At 36.1% G+C, this 14,568-nt stretch overlaps 1 protein-coding gene across 4 annotated transcripts in view; it reads right to left on the bottom strand.

Moving 5' to 3' along the window:
* MAP4K5 (mitogen-activated protein kinase kinase kinase kinase 5) overlaps positions 1 to 14,568 on the bottom strand; it is a 123,387-nt gene that overhangs the window by 88,114 nt on the left and 20,705 nt on the right. For 3 of the 4 annotated variants that reach the window (XM_025295799.2, XM_025295801.2, XM_025295800.2), the window contains exon 3: positions 7,214 to 7,271. The exons of the other annotated variant lie outside the window; for it this stretch is intronic. In XM_025295799.2, the coding sequence (XP_025151584.1) occupies positions 7,214 to 7,271 (58 nt within the window). The remainder of the gene's footprint in view (positions 1 to 7,213; positions 7,272 to 14,568) is intronic. 4 annotated transcript variants of the gene reach the window in all.

Genomic DNA, 14,568 nt, shown 5'->3' with positions numbered 1-14,568 from the left:
TCATTGAAGGCCTGTTTGATTTTCTATCTGGATGATCTTTCCATTGATGAAAGTTGGCGGGGGGTGGGGGGCGGAGGTAAAGTCTCCTACTATTACTGTGTCACTGTTGATTTTTCCTTTTATGTCTGCTAATATTTAACTTATATATTTAAGTGCTTCTGTGGTGGGTGAATGGATATTTACAATTATTATATCTTCTTATATTTATACCTTGATCATTATGTAGTATCCTTCTTCGTCTCCTGGAACAGTCTTTAAAGTCTATTTTGTATGACATAAATATTGCTCCTCTGGCTTTCTTTTGGATTTGGATTTGCATGGAATAACTTTTTCTATCCTCGCATTTTCAGTCTTTATGTATCTTTACATCTAAAGTGAGTCTCTCATAGGCAGCATATATATGGGTCTTGTTTTATACCCATTCAGCCAGTCAATGTCTTCTGGTTGGAGAATTTAGTCTGTTTACATTTAAGGTAATTATTGATATATGTATTCTTAATGCCATTTTGTTAATTGTTTTAGATTTAATTTTGTAGGTCATTTCCGCCTCCCCTTCTTTTTTCTTTCCTCTTGTGCTTTGAAGACTATTTCAGTGTTGTGTTTCAATTCCTTTTTCTTTTTTTGTGTGTATATCTATAAAAGATTTTTGGTTTGAGGTGACCATGAGGCTTTTGTATAGCAATCTATGCATATACATGATTGTTTTAAGTTGCTCATCTCTTAGTTTCAAATGCAATTTAAAAACCCTGCACTTGACTCTCCTCCCTTCATGATTACTGTCTTTGATATCACATTTTACATCTGTTTCATGAATCCCTTAACTGCTTATTGTGGATATGGATGATTTTACTACTTTTGTCTTTTAACTTTCCTACTAGTTTTGTGTATGGATGATTTCCTACCTTTACTATATGTTTGCCTTTACTGGTGAGCTTTCCAAATAATTTTTTGTTCCTAGTTGTGTCCTTTTTTTTTTTTTTTTTTTAACCTAGATAAGTTCCTTTACCATTTGTTGTAAGGCTGGTTTGGTGGTGCTGAACTCTTAGCTTCTGCTTGCCTGTAAGTCTTCCCAGGTGGCACAGTGGTAAACAATCTGCCTGCCAATGCAGGAGACTTAGGAGATGTAGGTTTGATCCTGGGTCAGGAAGATCCCCTGCAACAGGAAATGGCAACCCACTCCAGTATTCTTGCCTGGAAAATTCCATGGACAGAGGAGCCTGGCAGGCTACAGTCCATGGGGTCACAAAGAGTTGGACATGACTGAACACACATGCAAAGCTTTGACTTCTCCATCAAATGTGAATGAAAGACTTGCTAAATATAGTATTCTTGGTTGTACATTTTTCTTATTCATTACCTTAAATAAACCATGTTACTACCTTCTGGTCTGCAGAGTTTCTGCCGAAAAATCAGCTGATAGCCTTATGGGAGTTCCCTTGTATGTTATTTGTTGCTTTTCCTTTGCTGTTTTTAATATTCTCTTCTCTGAAAGTGAAAGTTGCTCAGTCTTGTCCGACTCTTTGCAACCCCACAGACCATACGGTCCATGGAATTCTCCTGGCCAGAATATCAGAGTGGGTAGCTGTTCCCTTCTCCAGTGGATCTTTCCAACCCAGGGATCGAACCCAGGTCTCCCAAACTGCAGGCTTACCAGCTAGCCACCAGGGAAGCCCAAGAATACTGGAGTGGGTAACTTATCCCTTCTCCAGGGGATATTCCTGACCCAGAAATCGAACCGGGGTCTCCTGCATTGCAGGCAAATTCTTTACCAGCTGAGCTACCAGGGAAGCCCATTCTCTTCTCTATTTACCTTTAATTTCTGCCATTTTAATTACAATGTGTCTTGGCGTGTTCCTCTCTGGGTAAATTCTGTATGGGACTCTGTGCTTCCTGGACTTAGGTGACTGTTTCCTTCCCCAGGTTAGGAAGCTTTTAACTTTAATGCCTCCAATAATTTGGGATTCCTACAGTGCAAATATTACTGCACTTGATGTTGTCCCATAGGTTTCCTGTGTGTGTGCTAAGTCCCTTCAGTGTGTCCAAGTCTTTGTGACCCTATGGACTGTAACTCACCAAGCTGGTCCTCATTTCCTTTCATTCTTTTCTCTTTTTTCTTTCAGCAGTAGTGATTTCCAATACTCTGTCTTCCAGCTCACTGATCCATTCCTCTGCATCATTTAACCTACTGTTTATTCTTTCTACTTTTCTACTCTTTATTACTTCCAGCGATTTTTTCATTCAGTTACTGTATTCTTCATCTCTGGCTGTTCTTTATACTTTCTAACTCTTTGTTAAATACTTTTAACCTTCATTATATGCATCTATTATTTTCCCTAATTAAACATAAAAGCTTTTGAATAGCAAAGGAAACCAATGACAAAATGAAAAGACAACCTACTGAATAGGAGAAAATATATGCAAATGATATGACCAATAAGGGATCAATACCCAACATATATGAACAGCACATACAAGTCAACATCAAAAAAGCAAACAACCCAATTAAAAGATGGGCAGAAGAACTGAACAGACATTTTTCCAAAGAGGATATGCAGATGGACAATAAGCACATAAAAGATGCTCAATATCAATAATCATCAGGGAGCTACAAATCAAAACCACTTGAGATATCACTGCACACCTCTTAGAACAGCTATCATAAAAAAGAATGCAAATAACAAATGTTGGCAAGGATGTGGAGAAAAGGAACCCCATACACTGTTGGTGGAAATGTAAACTGGTGCAGCCACTATGGAAAACAGGTTTCTCAAAAAACTAAAAATAGAGCTACCATGTAACTCAGCAATGCCACTCCTGGATATATCTCCAAAAAACTAAAACAGTAATTTGAAGAGATACATGTACCCCAATGTTCATAGTAGTTAAGATATGGAAGCAACCTAAGTGTCCACCAACAGATGAATGGATAAAGAAGATATAGGGTATGTGTATAAACACATACACACAAGAATACTATTCAGTTATGAAAAAGAATGAAATCTTGCTGTTTGCAGCAACATTGATGGACTGGAGGGCATTAGGCTAAGTGCAATAAGTCAGATAGAGAAAGCCCAATACTGTACATCACATATATGTGGAATCTAAAATATAAAACAAACTATTGAATATAACAAAAGAAGCAGACACACAGATACAGAGGACAAACTAATGGTTACCAAAGTGGGGTGGCAATATAGGGGTGGTTGAGTGGGAGGTATAAACTGCTGGGTATAAAAGTCAAGTGAAGTCACTCAGTTGTGTCTGACTCTTTGTAACCCCATGGACTATAGCCCACCAGGCTCCTCCGTCCATGGAATTTTCCAGGCAAGGAATACTGAGTGGGTTGCCATGTCCTTTTCCAGGGGATCTTCTCAACTCAGGGATCGAACCCAGGTCTCCCGCATTGCGGGCAGACACTTTACCACTGAGCCACCAGGGAAGCCCATTGGGTATAAGTTAGGCTACAAAGGTGTATTGTACAGCATGGGGAATATAGCCAATATTTTGCAATAATTGTAAATGAGGTGTAATCTTTAAAAATTGCATTAAAAATAAAAAATTTAAATAAATAAAAAAGACAACCTGATAGAACTGAACAAAGCGTAAGTGTAAGTAATTAAAAGAATATTAAAATGGCCAAACATTGAAATCACATCAAATCAAGAATTTACTGGACTTCTATGTTATTCTTTTTGGGGGTAAGAATTTAAACATTAGTCAGTCTCTGTATATGAGTGAACTTGAACACAAAGGCAGCAAATTTAAAGCCAGGAAGTAAGAAATTCCAATCTTTCAGAGCCTTAATTTATGAACCCAGCAACTAATCTTTATGTGTTAAATAACTACATCACATAATGGTATGCTTTCTTTTTTAAGGTTTGTTGAGAAGTCAGAATTGTAGGATTTTAAAAATATACTCATTAATTCATGACCTGAATTATAATCAAAAGTAGGATATACCCTTAAGTCAAATAAGTGAAACTGCACTATGAGCTCAGTCTACTTGTTGAAGGCAGAGAAGGGATAAACATCTTCGTTTCCTCTGCAAATTCAGCCCATTCATTATCTGCACTGTAAATGTTTCGTGAACTTGAATATTTATTTGCTCAAGTAACCCAAGAAGAGGCAAATGCATGCATAATTCTGTTATATTCTCTTCTAATGTGTACTAATGACATTTTGGAGATCATTTTACACTTATTAGGTGGAACTTAGTAAGAGGACTTTAAAAGAGTATTATTATAGATTATTATTATCCAGGGAAAAAAGGATACTGTGTCCTATCTGAAACCTTGTTTTTAAAGTGATGCCGCATGTTACCTCAGTAATCTCTCCATAATGAACCATAGACACAATGATCAAAATACTGTATTTGAAATGTAAAACCATTTTAATTGTGCAAATTAAGAAACTGGTTGGCATAATTATGGTCACACCATTATTCTACAATGTTTAACTTTATGAAGCAGCAAGTGAATGCCCACCTGGTCAAAAAGCATTACTCCTCATTACAATAAACTTTTTTGTCGAAATAGAAAAACCCATCCCAAAATTTATATGGAATCTCAGGGGACCTTGAAGAGCCAAAATAATATTAAAGAAGTACAAAACTGATGACTCACACGTCCTGATTTCAAAACTTACTACAAAGCTACTAAAATCAAAATAGTGTAATACAGGGACTCTACAGACATACAGACCAACTGAATAGAACAGTCAGTCCAGAAAGAAACTTTTGCATATACAGTCAAATGACTTTTGACAAGGGTGCTAATAAGACCATTCAATGGGGAAGGACAGCTTTTTCAACTAATGATACTAGGGAAAAGTGGATATCCATAGCCAAAAGAATGAAGCTGGACCCTTACCTAACACTGTATACAGAAATAAACTCAAAATGGATCAAAGATCTAAGACTATAAAGACCTAAGACTGTTTCTTTCATCAAAGAAAACATAGGGCAAAAGCTTCATGTATTGGATTTGTCAACGATTTCTTGAGTATGACACCAAAGGCTAAGGCAACTAAAGAAAAAATAGACAAACTGGACTTCATGAAAATTTATACTGTTTTGTGCATCTACAGACACCATCAACAGAGTAAAAAGGCAACGCTCAGAATGAGAGAAAATATTTACAAACCATTTTTCTGATAAAGGATTAATTAGAATGTACAGAGAACTTCTAAAAGTCAACAACAACAGAAAACAACTTGATTAAAAAATGGGCAAAGGATTTGAGTAGGTATTTCTCTAAAGCAGATATACAAATGGTCAATATGCACATGAAAAGACGCTCAACATGAATAATCCTTAGGGAAATGCAAAAAAACCTACAATGAAATACCCCTCACATCCATTAGGGTGGCTGCTTTAAAAATAAAGAAGAAAAATTACAAGTATTAGAAAGCAGGTGGAGAAACTGGAACACTTGTGTATTATGGATAGGAATATAAATTGTACAGCAACTATGGAAAACAGTCTGATAGTCCTTCAAAAAGAATAAAAACATAATTACCATATGATCTAACAATACCACTTCTGGGTATATACTGAAAACACTAAAAGCAGGATCTTGAAGAAATATTTATATGCTCACATTCATAGCAGCATTACTTACGACAGCTAAAATATAGAAGCAACCCAAGTGTCCCATCAAAAGGTGAATAAATAAGTAAAATGTGGTATATACACACAATACAATATTCAGACTTGAAAAGGATGAAAACTCTGACATATGAGACAACATGGATGAACTTTGAGGACTGTTTCACTTGGTTAAGGTCTTCCCTGGTGGCTCAGTTGGTAAAGAGTCTGCCTGCAATGTAGGAGACCTGGGTTCACTTGGTTAAGTGAAGTAAGCCAGGAACTAAAATACAAATACTGTTATTTCACTTACAGGGAATGCCCAGAATAATCAAAGTCACAGAGACAAAAAAAAAGTATAATGTCGGCTGCCAGGGGCTGCTGGAAAGATGGGAATGGGAAGTTATTTTTTAATGAGTATAGAATTTCAGTTTTAGCAGATGAAAAGCATTCTGGAATGAGTATAATATTGGCTGCCAGGGGCTGCCAAAAAGATGGGAATGGGAAGTTATTTTTTAATGAATATAGAATTTCAGTTTTAGCAGATGAAAAGCATTCTGGAATGAATAATTGTTTTGGTAACACAACATAATGAATGTATTTTATACACTTAAAAATGGTTTGAATGGCAAATTTTATGTTATGTGTACCTTACCACAGTATATAAAAAAAAAAGAAACTGGAGAAAAAAAGAAAGTTACTAATGCTCTCATTAGAAATGTTTAGGAGATTCCATGGTGGTCCAGGGGTTAAGAAACTGCCTTGCAATGCAAGGGACACAGGTCTGATCCATGGTCTGGGAAGATGCCACATGTCTTGGAGCAACTAAGCCTGTACTCCACAACTACTGAGCCCATGCTCTGGAGCCCAGGAGCCACAACAACTGAGCCTGCTGGCCACAACTACTTAAGCCCGTGCACACTAGAGCCTGTGCTCAGCAACATGAGAAGTCACCATAAGAAGCCTGAACACTGCAACTAGAGAGTAGTCTGTGCTCTCTGCAACTAGAAAAAGCCTGCACACAGCAACAAACACCCGGCATAGCCAATAAATAAATAACATTTTTAAAAAAGAGAAAATTTTAGGATATCAAAATAAAAAATTGCTTCAAGTTTTATATAGTGGTTTTATTTTCAAAGCAAATTACTCAATACATTTTAAAACAAACAGCCTTTTGACAGAAGTATTAAAAAAAAAAAAAAGCATTATGCTAAGGCGAGAATTATTAAACCTATATCAACGAGCGAGGGAATGGCTGACATATAAAATATAATTATCCTGAATTTCACCAAATATTCCCCCCAAATCAATGAATACTTTATTAATCAAATTATCATAAAAGCTAAAACTGAAGTTAAAATTTTCACTACAATCTTAAAAAGCAAATTACCTTAAGATTGTCAAGGTGTCTTTCAATTTTTGAATGTGCATATTACAAATTTTATTTAGTAACAAAACTACTGCATCAAATTTGTCTTTCATGAACAACCTCCAATGGAATTTCATACAACCATACTGGAGATACCCTACTGTCCTGACAACATAAAAAGACTCTTTTGGAAGAAGGGAAATAAGGAAGGATATCCGGGAAAAGTGTTCAAAAATTATTTTGAGAGTTTTAATACATACCAGGCTCCAATTTGATAATTTTTACTGCAGCCAACTCTCCCGTATGTATATTTCTGGCCTAAAATAAAAATGAAAATAAAAATTTTAAAAAGTCTGTCAACTATATAAAAGTTACTTGGTACTTTGTTAACTAGCTACTTATGAATCAGGCTTTTAACGAAGCTGAAAAATAAAGTCTTTATTTCCAATGAAATGAGAATAATAATTTTCCCAGTAAGGAAAAATATAGAAAAAATACACACACACACATACACACACACAACTACCTTTAATCCCACCACTGAAAGACAACTACTGTTTAAAATTTTGGTTTCCTTCCAAGTCTTTTCTTTTCTTTTTTTTTAATTTAAATTTTATTTTATTTTTAAACTTTACATAACTGTATTAGTTTTGCCAAATATAAAAATGAATCCACCACAGGTATACATGTGTTCTTACACTTAACTTTTCTCAATTAAAAAAAATACTCATGGTTTTTATATATTTTATAAAATAGTCATAGGTCATTAAAAAATAAAAATATCAAATCGTGTATCTTACTATCCAGAGGAAAAAAGCTAACATTTAGTCTACATGTATGTATTGTACAAGATGTGTCATTACAGTCTTCTACAATATGGTTTGCAGTTCAGTTCAGTTCAGTCATTCAGTCGTGTCCAACTCTTTGTGACCCCATGGACTGCAGCACCCTAGGCCTCCCTGTCCATCACCAACTCCTGGAGTTTACTCAAACTCATGTCCATTGAGTCAGTGATGCCATCCAACCATCTCATCCTGTCGGCCCCTTCTCCTCCCACCTTCAATCTTTCCCAGCATCAGGGTCTTTTCCAATGAGTCAGCTCTTCACATCAGGTGGCCAAAGGATTGGAGTTTCAGCTTCAACATCAGTCCTTCCAATGAATATTCAGGACTGATGTCCTTTAGGATGGACTGGTTGGATCTCCTTGCAGTCCAAGGGACTCTCAAGAGTCTTCTCCAACACCACAGTTCAAAAGCATCAATTCTTCGGTGCTCAGCTTTCTTTATAGTGTGCAACACTGACTAATTTCCATTGATGGTACATATAATTTATTTAACTCATCTGCTATTAATGGACTTTTAATAGGATTAGGATGTAATAGGACTTAGGATTTAAATATTATTTTGGAATTAGAAATATATATATATATATAACAGCTTTATATCTATCCATAGCCTTGATTATCTCCCTCAAATAAATTCCTAGAAGAGAAAATATTTACCACTTAACAAAAAATCATGGACAGACTTAGTATAAATAATACTTCAATGATTATCACAGCAAATATTTTAGCACATATCAAAGTCTATCAGTAAGGCAACCTATAAGCATAATTGTTACGTCAAAAGGTATGTGGATTTAAAATGGACATATTGCCATATTGCTCTGAAAAAAAAATTATTGGGATTTATACTCATGCCTTGGAGAAGGAAATGGCAACCCACTCCAGTATTCTTGCCTGGAGAATCCCAGGGACAGAGGAGCCTAGTGGGCTGCCATCTATGGAGTCTCACAGAGTCGGACACCACTGAAGCGACTTAGCAGCAGCAGCAGCATACTCATTCCTAGCTTAGATGTTAAATCTATGTCTGCCAAGTTCTATTATAGGTACAGATCGTATTAGTTTTAAAAAATTATGTATTTTCTCAGTGCAATATATAATTTTAAGTGGTTCATAAAAACATTCTTACTGCTACATATTAAGGATACTATACATAGTTTTTTCATTATTTAAGATTATTTTTTTAATGGATTCTAATGAAATGACTAGGTCAAGGGTATAAATATGAACATTTAAGGCATCAACACATACTGCCAAAATGGTCTAAAAACATTGTACTGACATACTGTCATGTATATTCGCTCAATCGTGTCTGACTCTTTGCAACCCCATGGACTATAGCCCACCAGCCTCTTCTGTTCACGAATTCTCCAGGCAAGAAGTGGGTTGCTATTTCCTTCTTCAGGGGATCTTCCCTACCCAGGGATCAAACGCAGGTCGCCGGGTCTACAGGCGGATTCTTTACCATCTGAGCCACCAAGGAACATATTAGATGATGCTAATATGAGTGTTCATTTTATTACACCCAGTGGCACACCATATATGGAAATGCAATTTAATAATCTAGAACATTTTTCACTTCAGTGTATTAAATTTGAATGTGAATTTTCAGACACATAAAAAATAAGGATCATTTGATAAAACAGGACAGTATGATTACACTTTTTTTGCTAGATTAAGTAGGTCATATTACCAAAGGAGAAAGGGAAAGAAAAGGGAAGGGAATAGAACAATGACAAAGACTTTAGGAAAGATAGTGTCAGAAGGGATATTTTTAGAAATGACATATAGATGGTGAGAAAAATAAAAGCATGGGGACAGCGATGCAGAGGCAGTCACAAACAGAAAGGTAGAAGAAAAAAAGGATTTTTTTCTAGAGAAAGGTAGAAGAAAAAAAGGATTTTTTCTACAGTAGCAGTCTCAAATATTTTGTGATAAGTTCATATATATTCCTCATCTATCATGGTAAACAGGGTAAGGAGAAGTCTCAGGAAGAGAAAACATTTGACCTCACCCCTATCAATGGCTACCCCTCCCCCAACTGCAAACACATTTAGAAAAATGGGAAGAGGACAGCCAGAAGCCTCACAACCATTCCTACCTCTCTTCCTCCCTGTCCTTACCAAAAGAATCATCGCAAGTCTTTTCCCAGTTCCTAAGATCTTTCAGCATTTTATATCCATATAGTAGAATATTATTCAGTGATAAAAAGAAACGGAGGGAGTAGGAGGGAGTTTGAAGAGGGAGGGGGTATATGTGTGCTTACATGGCTTATTCATGTTGTTGTACGGCAAAAATCAACACAACATTGTAAAGCAATTATCCTCCAATTAAAAATGTAAAAAAAGGAATGAGCCATAGAATGGACACAGGCATATGTATGGATGAATCTCTTCACTGAGTCCCTAACAATCACAATTGTTAATCAGCTATACTTCAATATAAAAAAATTTTTTTAAACAAACAAAAAAAACCCAAAACAAAACAACAACAAAAAAGAAATGAGTCATCAAGCCATGAAGAGATATGGCAGAACTTTAAATGCATATTAAATGAGAAAAATCAGTCTGAAAAAGCTATATACTATGAGAGTCCAACTATACAACATTCTAGAAAAGACAAACAATAGAAAAAGGAAAAAGAACAATGGTTGCCAGGGGTTTGGGTGAAGAGTGATGAATAGATGAAGTGCAGAAAATTTTCAGAATGGTGAAACTAGTCTCGGTATGAAACTGTAATGGATACATGTCATTATGTATCTGTCAAAATCCACAGAACTGTACAACATAAAGAATGAACCTTCATGTAAACTACAAACTATAATAATATATCAATATTGGTTGAATAATTGTAATAAATATACCACACTTAATGCAAGATGTTAATAAAAGGGGAAACTGTGGGTGGGTGGGTGAGGTGTGGATACATATAACTATGTATCTGCTCAACAAGTCTATAAATAGAAAACTGTACTAAAATTAAGCCCATTATTTTTAAAAGAATACATATAAAATTATATTAAGTATATTGATATTTTCAGACATATTGAGCCAATATTTATGATTAGAAACAATATAAATATGTTGTATTTCAATTTAACAGACCCAAAATGAAGATGCAGGAACCAAGGACACCGTTTTTAAGAGATTCTGAGAGACTCTGAAAGGAACAGATCATTGAAAAGTTTGAACAATCACAGAATCACATAAAATAAAGATGGTATTTTAAAATTCAGCTACACCATGTATAAGCCAAAATATATTATTTGTCATTACAGAAAAAAAGTAAAGAATATAAGCTAAAGGTTCCATTGACAGGATAAACACTTAAGTGTCAGTCTCCATTTTGAAGACATATTTCTGTTTTCTCCAAATGAAGACCCGATGGGCAAAAGTTCATACTCCGTAATTTTCCAGCTGGATTTTTAAAACAGAAAGCAGTACCAGGCTCTTTTATAATGAAAGGCAAAGAGGCTTTCAAAAAAAAAAAAAAAAAGATCTTCTAAACAGAGACTTTACAGATTCAATTTACTAAAGAGATCTTTCAGAAATTTAGCTATACAATTTCACACTTTAATCCAGTGGAGTCATACATAGTACTAGTTTTTGAAACCCAACATTTCCTTTTGACAAATTAAGTGTCAATACACCTAAAGAAACTAGATATTCTCAAGTATTTTTGTTTCTTTAACACACAAAGAATTTGAAGATTCTGTGCTGCATTTCTAAGAGGAGCTAATAAATAACACAACACCTCTACAAGAAGATCTAAATTATTTCTGATTCCCACTTATCTTAGAGGTTATTGCTATACACTAACACTTAAACTTAAGGGTATACTAAACACCCAAAAGTCTAATAAAGTATTTCACTATAGTTTATTTATTTAACTCTTTATTAATCAGGAATTAAAATTATTAGATGAAAAAAGATAATAATAAATGGGATCAGTGTCACTGTACAATCCATAGAAGAGCTTCCTATTTAAATTAATTTTCTATCCTCATTGCCAGGGTACTTCCCTTATCTCTTAATATTTCCAAGTCAATTTACTACCAGAGAAGTACTTTTACTCAAACTCTTCCATCTCAGACTTTTAATGCATAGTGAAACATTAATTTCTGCTTGTACCCAGAAGCTGTTTGTCCTCCTAACTAAACCATTTCTATTTTAACAGTATTATGCAGTGGTCAGTTTTGTAAACCATGAACTTTCCCACATGCTGTAAGATTTTTAATGTGACTAAAAAATAATTAAAATTTGAGTTATCAACAAAGAATACAAAGATATGATTTAAGGCATAGTCTACACCGAAATGAGATTGATTATATTCTTTGCAGCCAAAGATGGAGAAGCTCTATACAGTCAGCAAAAACAAGACCAGGAGCTGACTGTGGCTCAGACCATGAACTCCTTATTGCCAAATTCAGACTTAAATTGAAGAAAGTAGGGAAAACCACTAGACCATTCAGGTATGACCTAAATCAAATCCCTTATAATTATACAGTGGAAGTGAGAAATAGATTTAAGGGCCTAGATCTGATAGATAGAGTGCCTGATGAACTATGGAATGAGGTTCGTGACATTGTACAGGATAGGGATCAAGACCATTCCCATGGAAAAGAAATGCAAAAAAGCAAAATGGCTGTCTGGGGAGGCCTTACAAATAGCTGTGAAAAGAAGAGAAGCGAAAAGCAAAGGAGAAAAGGAAAGATATAAACATCTGAATGCAGAGTTCCAAAGAATACCAAGAAGAGATAAGAAAGCCTTCTTCAGAGATCAATGCAAAGAAACAGAGGAAAACAACAGAATGGGAAAGACTAGGGATCTCTTCAAGAAAATCAGAGATACCAAAGGAACATTTCATGCAAAGATGAGCTCGATAAAGGACAGAAATAGTATGGACCTAACAGAAGCAGAAGATATTAAGAAGAGATGGCAAGAATACACAGAAGAACTGCACAAAAAAGATCTTCAAGACCAAGATAATCACGATGGTGTGATCACTCACCTAGAGCCAGACATCCTGGAATGTGAAGTCAAGTGGGCCTTAGAAAGCATCACTACGAACAAAGCTAGTGGAGGTGATGGAATTCCAGTTGAGCTATTTCAAATCCTGAAAGACGATGCTGTGAAAGTGCTGCACTCAATAATGCCAGCAAATTTGGAAAACTCAGCAGAGGCCACAGGCTACTCTCACACACTAGTAAAGTAATGCTCAAAATTCTCCAAGCCAGGCTTCAGCAATATGTGAACCGTGAAATTCCTGATGTTCAAGCTGGTTTTAGAAAAGGCAGAGGAACCAGAGATCAAATTGCCAACATCCACTGGATCACAGAAAAAGCAAGAGAGTTCCAGAAAAACATCTATTTCTGCTTTATTGACTATGCCAAAGCCTTTGACTGTGTGGATCACAATAAACTGTGGAAAATTCTGAAAGAGATGGGAATACCAGACCACCTGATCTGCCTCTTGAGAAATCTGTATGCAGGTCAGGAAGCAACAGTTAGAACTGGACATGGAACAACAGACTGGTTCCAAATAGGAAAAGGAGTACGTCAAGGCTGTATATTGTCACCCTATTTATTTAACTTATATGCAGAGTACATCATGAGAAACGCTGGACTGAAAGAAACACAAGCTGGAATCAAGATTGCTGGGAGAAATATCAATAACCTCAGATATGCAGATGACACCACCCTTATGGCAGAAAGTGAAGAGGAACTCAAAAGCCTCTTGATGAAAGTGAAAGCGGAGAGTGAAAAAGTTGGCTTAAAGCTCGACATTCAAAAAACAAAGATCACGGCATCCGGTCCCATCACTTCATAGGAAATAGATGGGGAAACAGTGGAAATAGTGTCAGACTTTATTTTTCTGGGGTCCAAAATCACTATAGATGGTGACTGCAGCCATGAAATTAAAAGATGCTTACTCCTTTGAAGGAAAGTTATGACCAACCTAGATAGCATATTCAAAAGCAGAGACATTACTTTGCCAACAAAGGTTCGTCTAGTCAAGGCTATGGTTTTTCCAGTGGTCATGTATAGATGTGAGAGTTTGGACTGTGAAGAAGGCTGAGCACTGAAGAATTGATGCTTTTGAACTGTGGTGTTGGAGAAGACTCTTGGGAGTCCCTTGGACTGCAAGGAGATCCAACCAGTCCATTCTGAAGGAGATCAGCCCTGGGATTTCTTTGGAAGGAATGCTGCTAAAGCTGAAACTCCAGTACTTTGGCCACCTCATGCGAAGAGTTGACTCATTGGAAAAGACCCTGATGCTGGGAGGGATTGGGGGCAGGAGGAGAAGGGGACGACAGAGGATGAGATGGCTGGATGGCATCATTGACTCGATGGACGTGAGTCTGAGTGAACTCCGGGAGTTGGTGATGGACAGGGAGGCCTGGCGTGCTGCAGTTCATGGGGTGGCAAAGAGTCGGACACAACTGAGCAACTGATCTGATCTGATCTATCTCATTAGTGAGGAAGATGAAAGTCCTCCCATTCCAGTGATTCTTCCCCCTCACCAATCTAGTGCATTCCCATGACTACCAATAACATCTTTCAAGTTCTCTCATCTTAATTGTCAGGGTTCCATGGTCCATCACTCCATTTATAATCTCTCCCTTACAAACATCCTTAAATTCCCTCTCTTCTTATCCTCTATCATGCTAGTCTAGCAAAATCCTTATCTGATTAAATTTGATTATCACTAGTTCCATACTGATATTGAACAGCTAAATGTTATTGGGAAAAAAAAATTATAAAATCACACTAAC

Source organism: Bubalus bubalis, chromosome 11 (assembly GCF_019923935.1).
Source record: "Bubalus bubalis isolate 160015118507 breed Murrah chromosome 11, NDDB_SH_1, whole genome shotgun sequence".
In the NCBI taxonomy this organism is placed as follows: domain Eukaryota; kingdom Metazoa; phylum Chordata; class Mammalia; order Artiodactyla; family Bovidae; genus Bubalus; species Bubalus bubalis.
The sequence above is the reverse complement of the archived record's forward strand: the minus strand, read 5'-3'. Positions and strand labels throughout refer to the sequence as shown.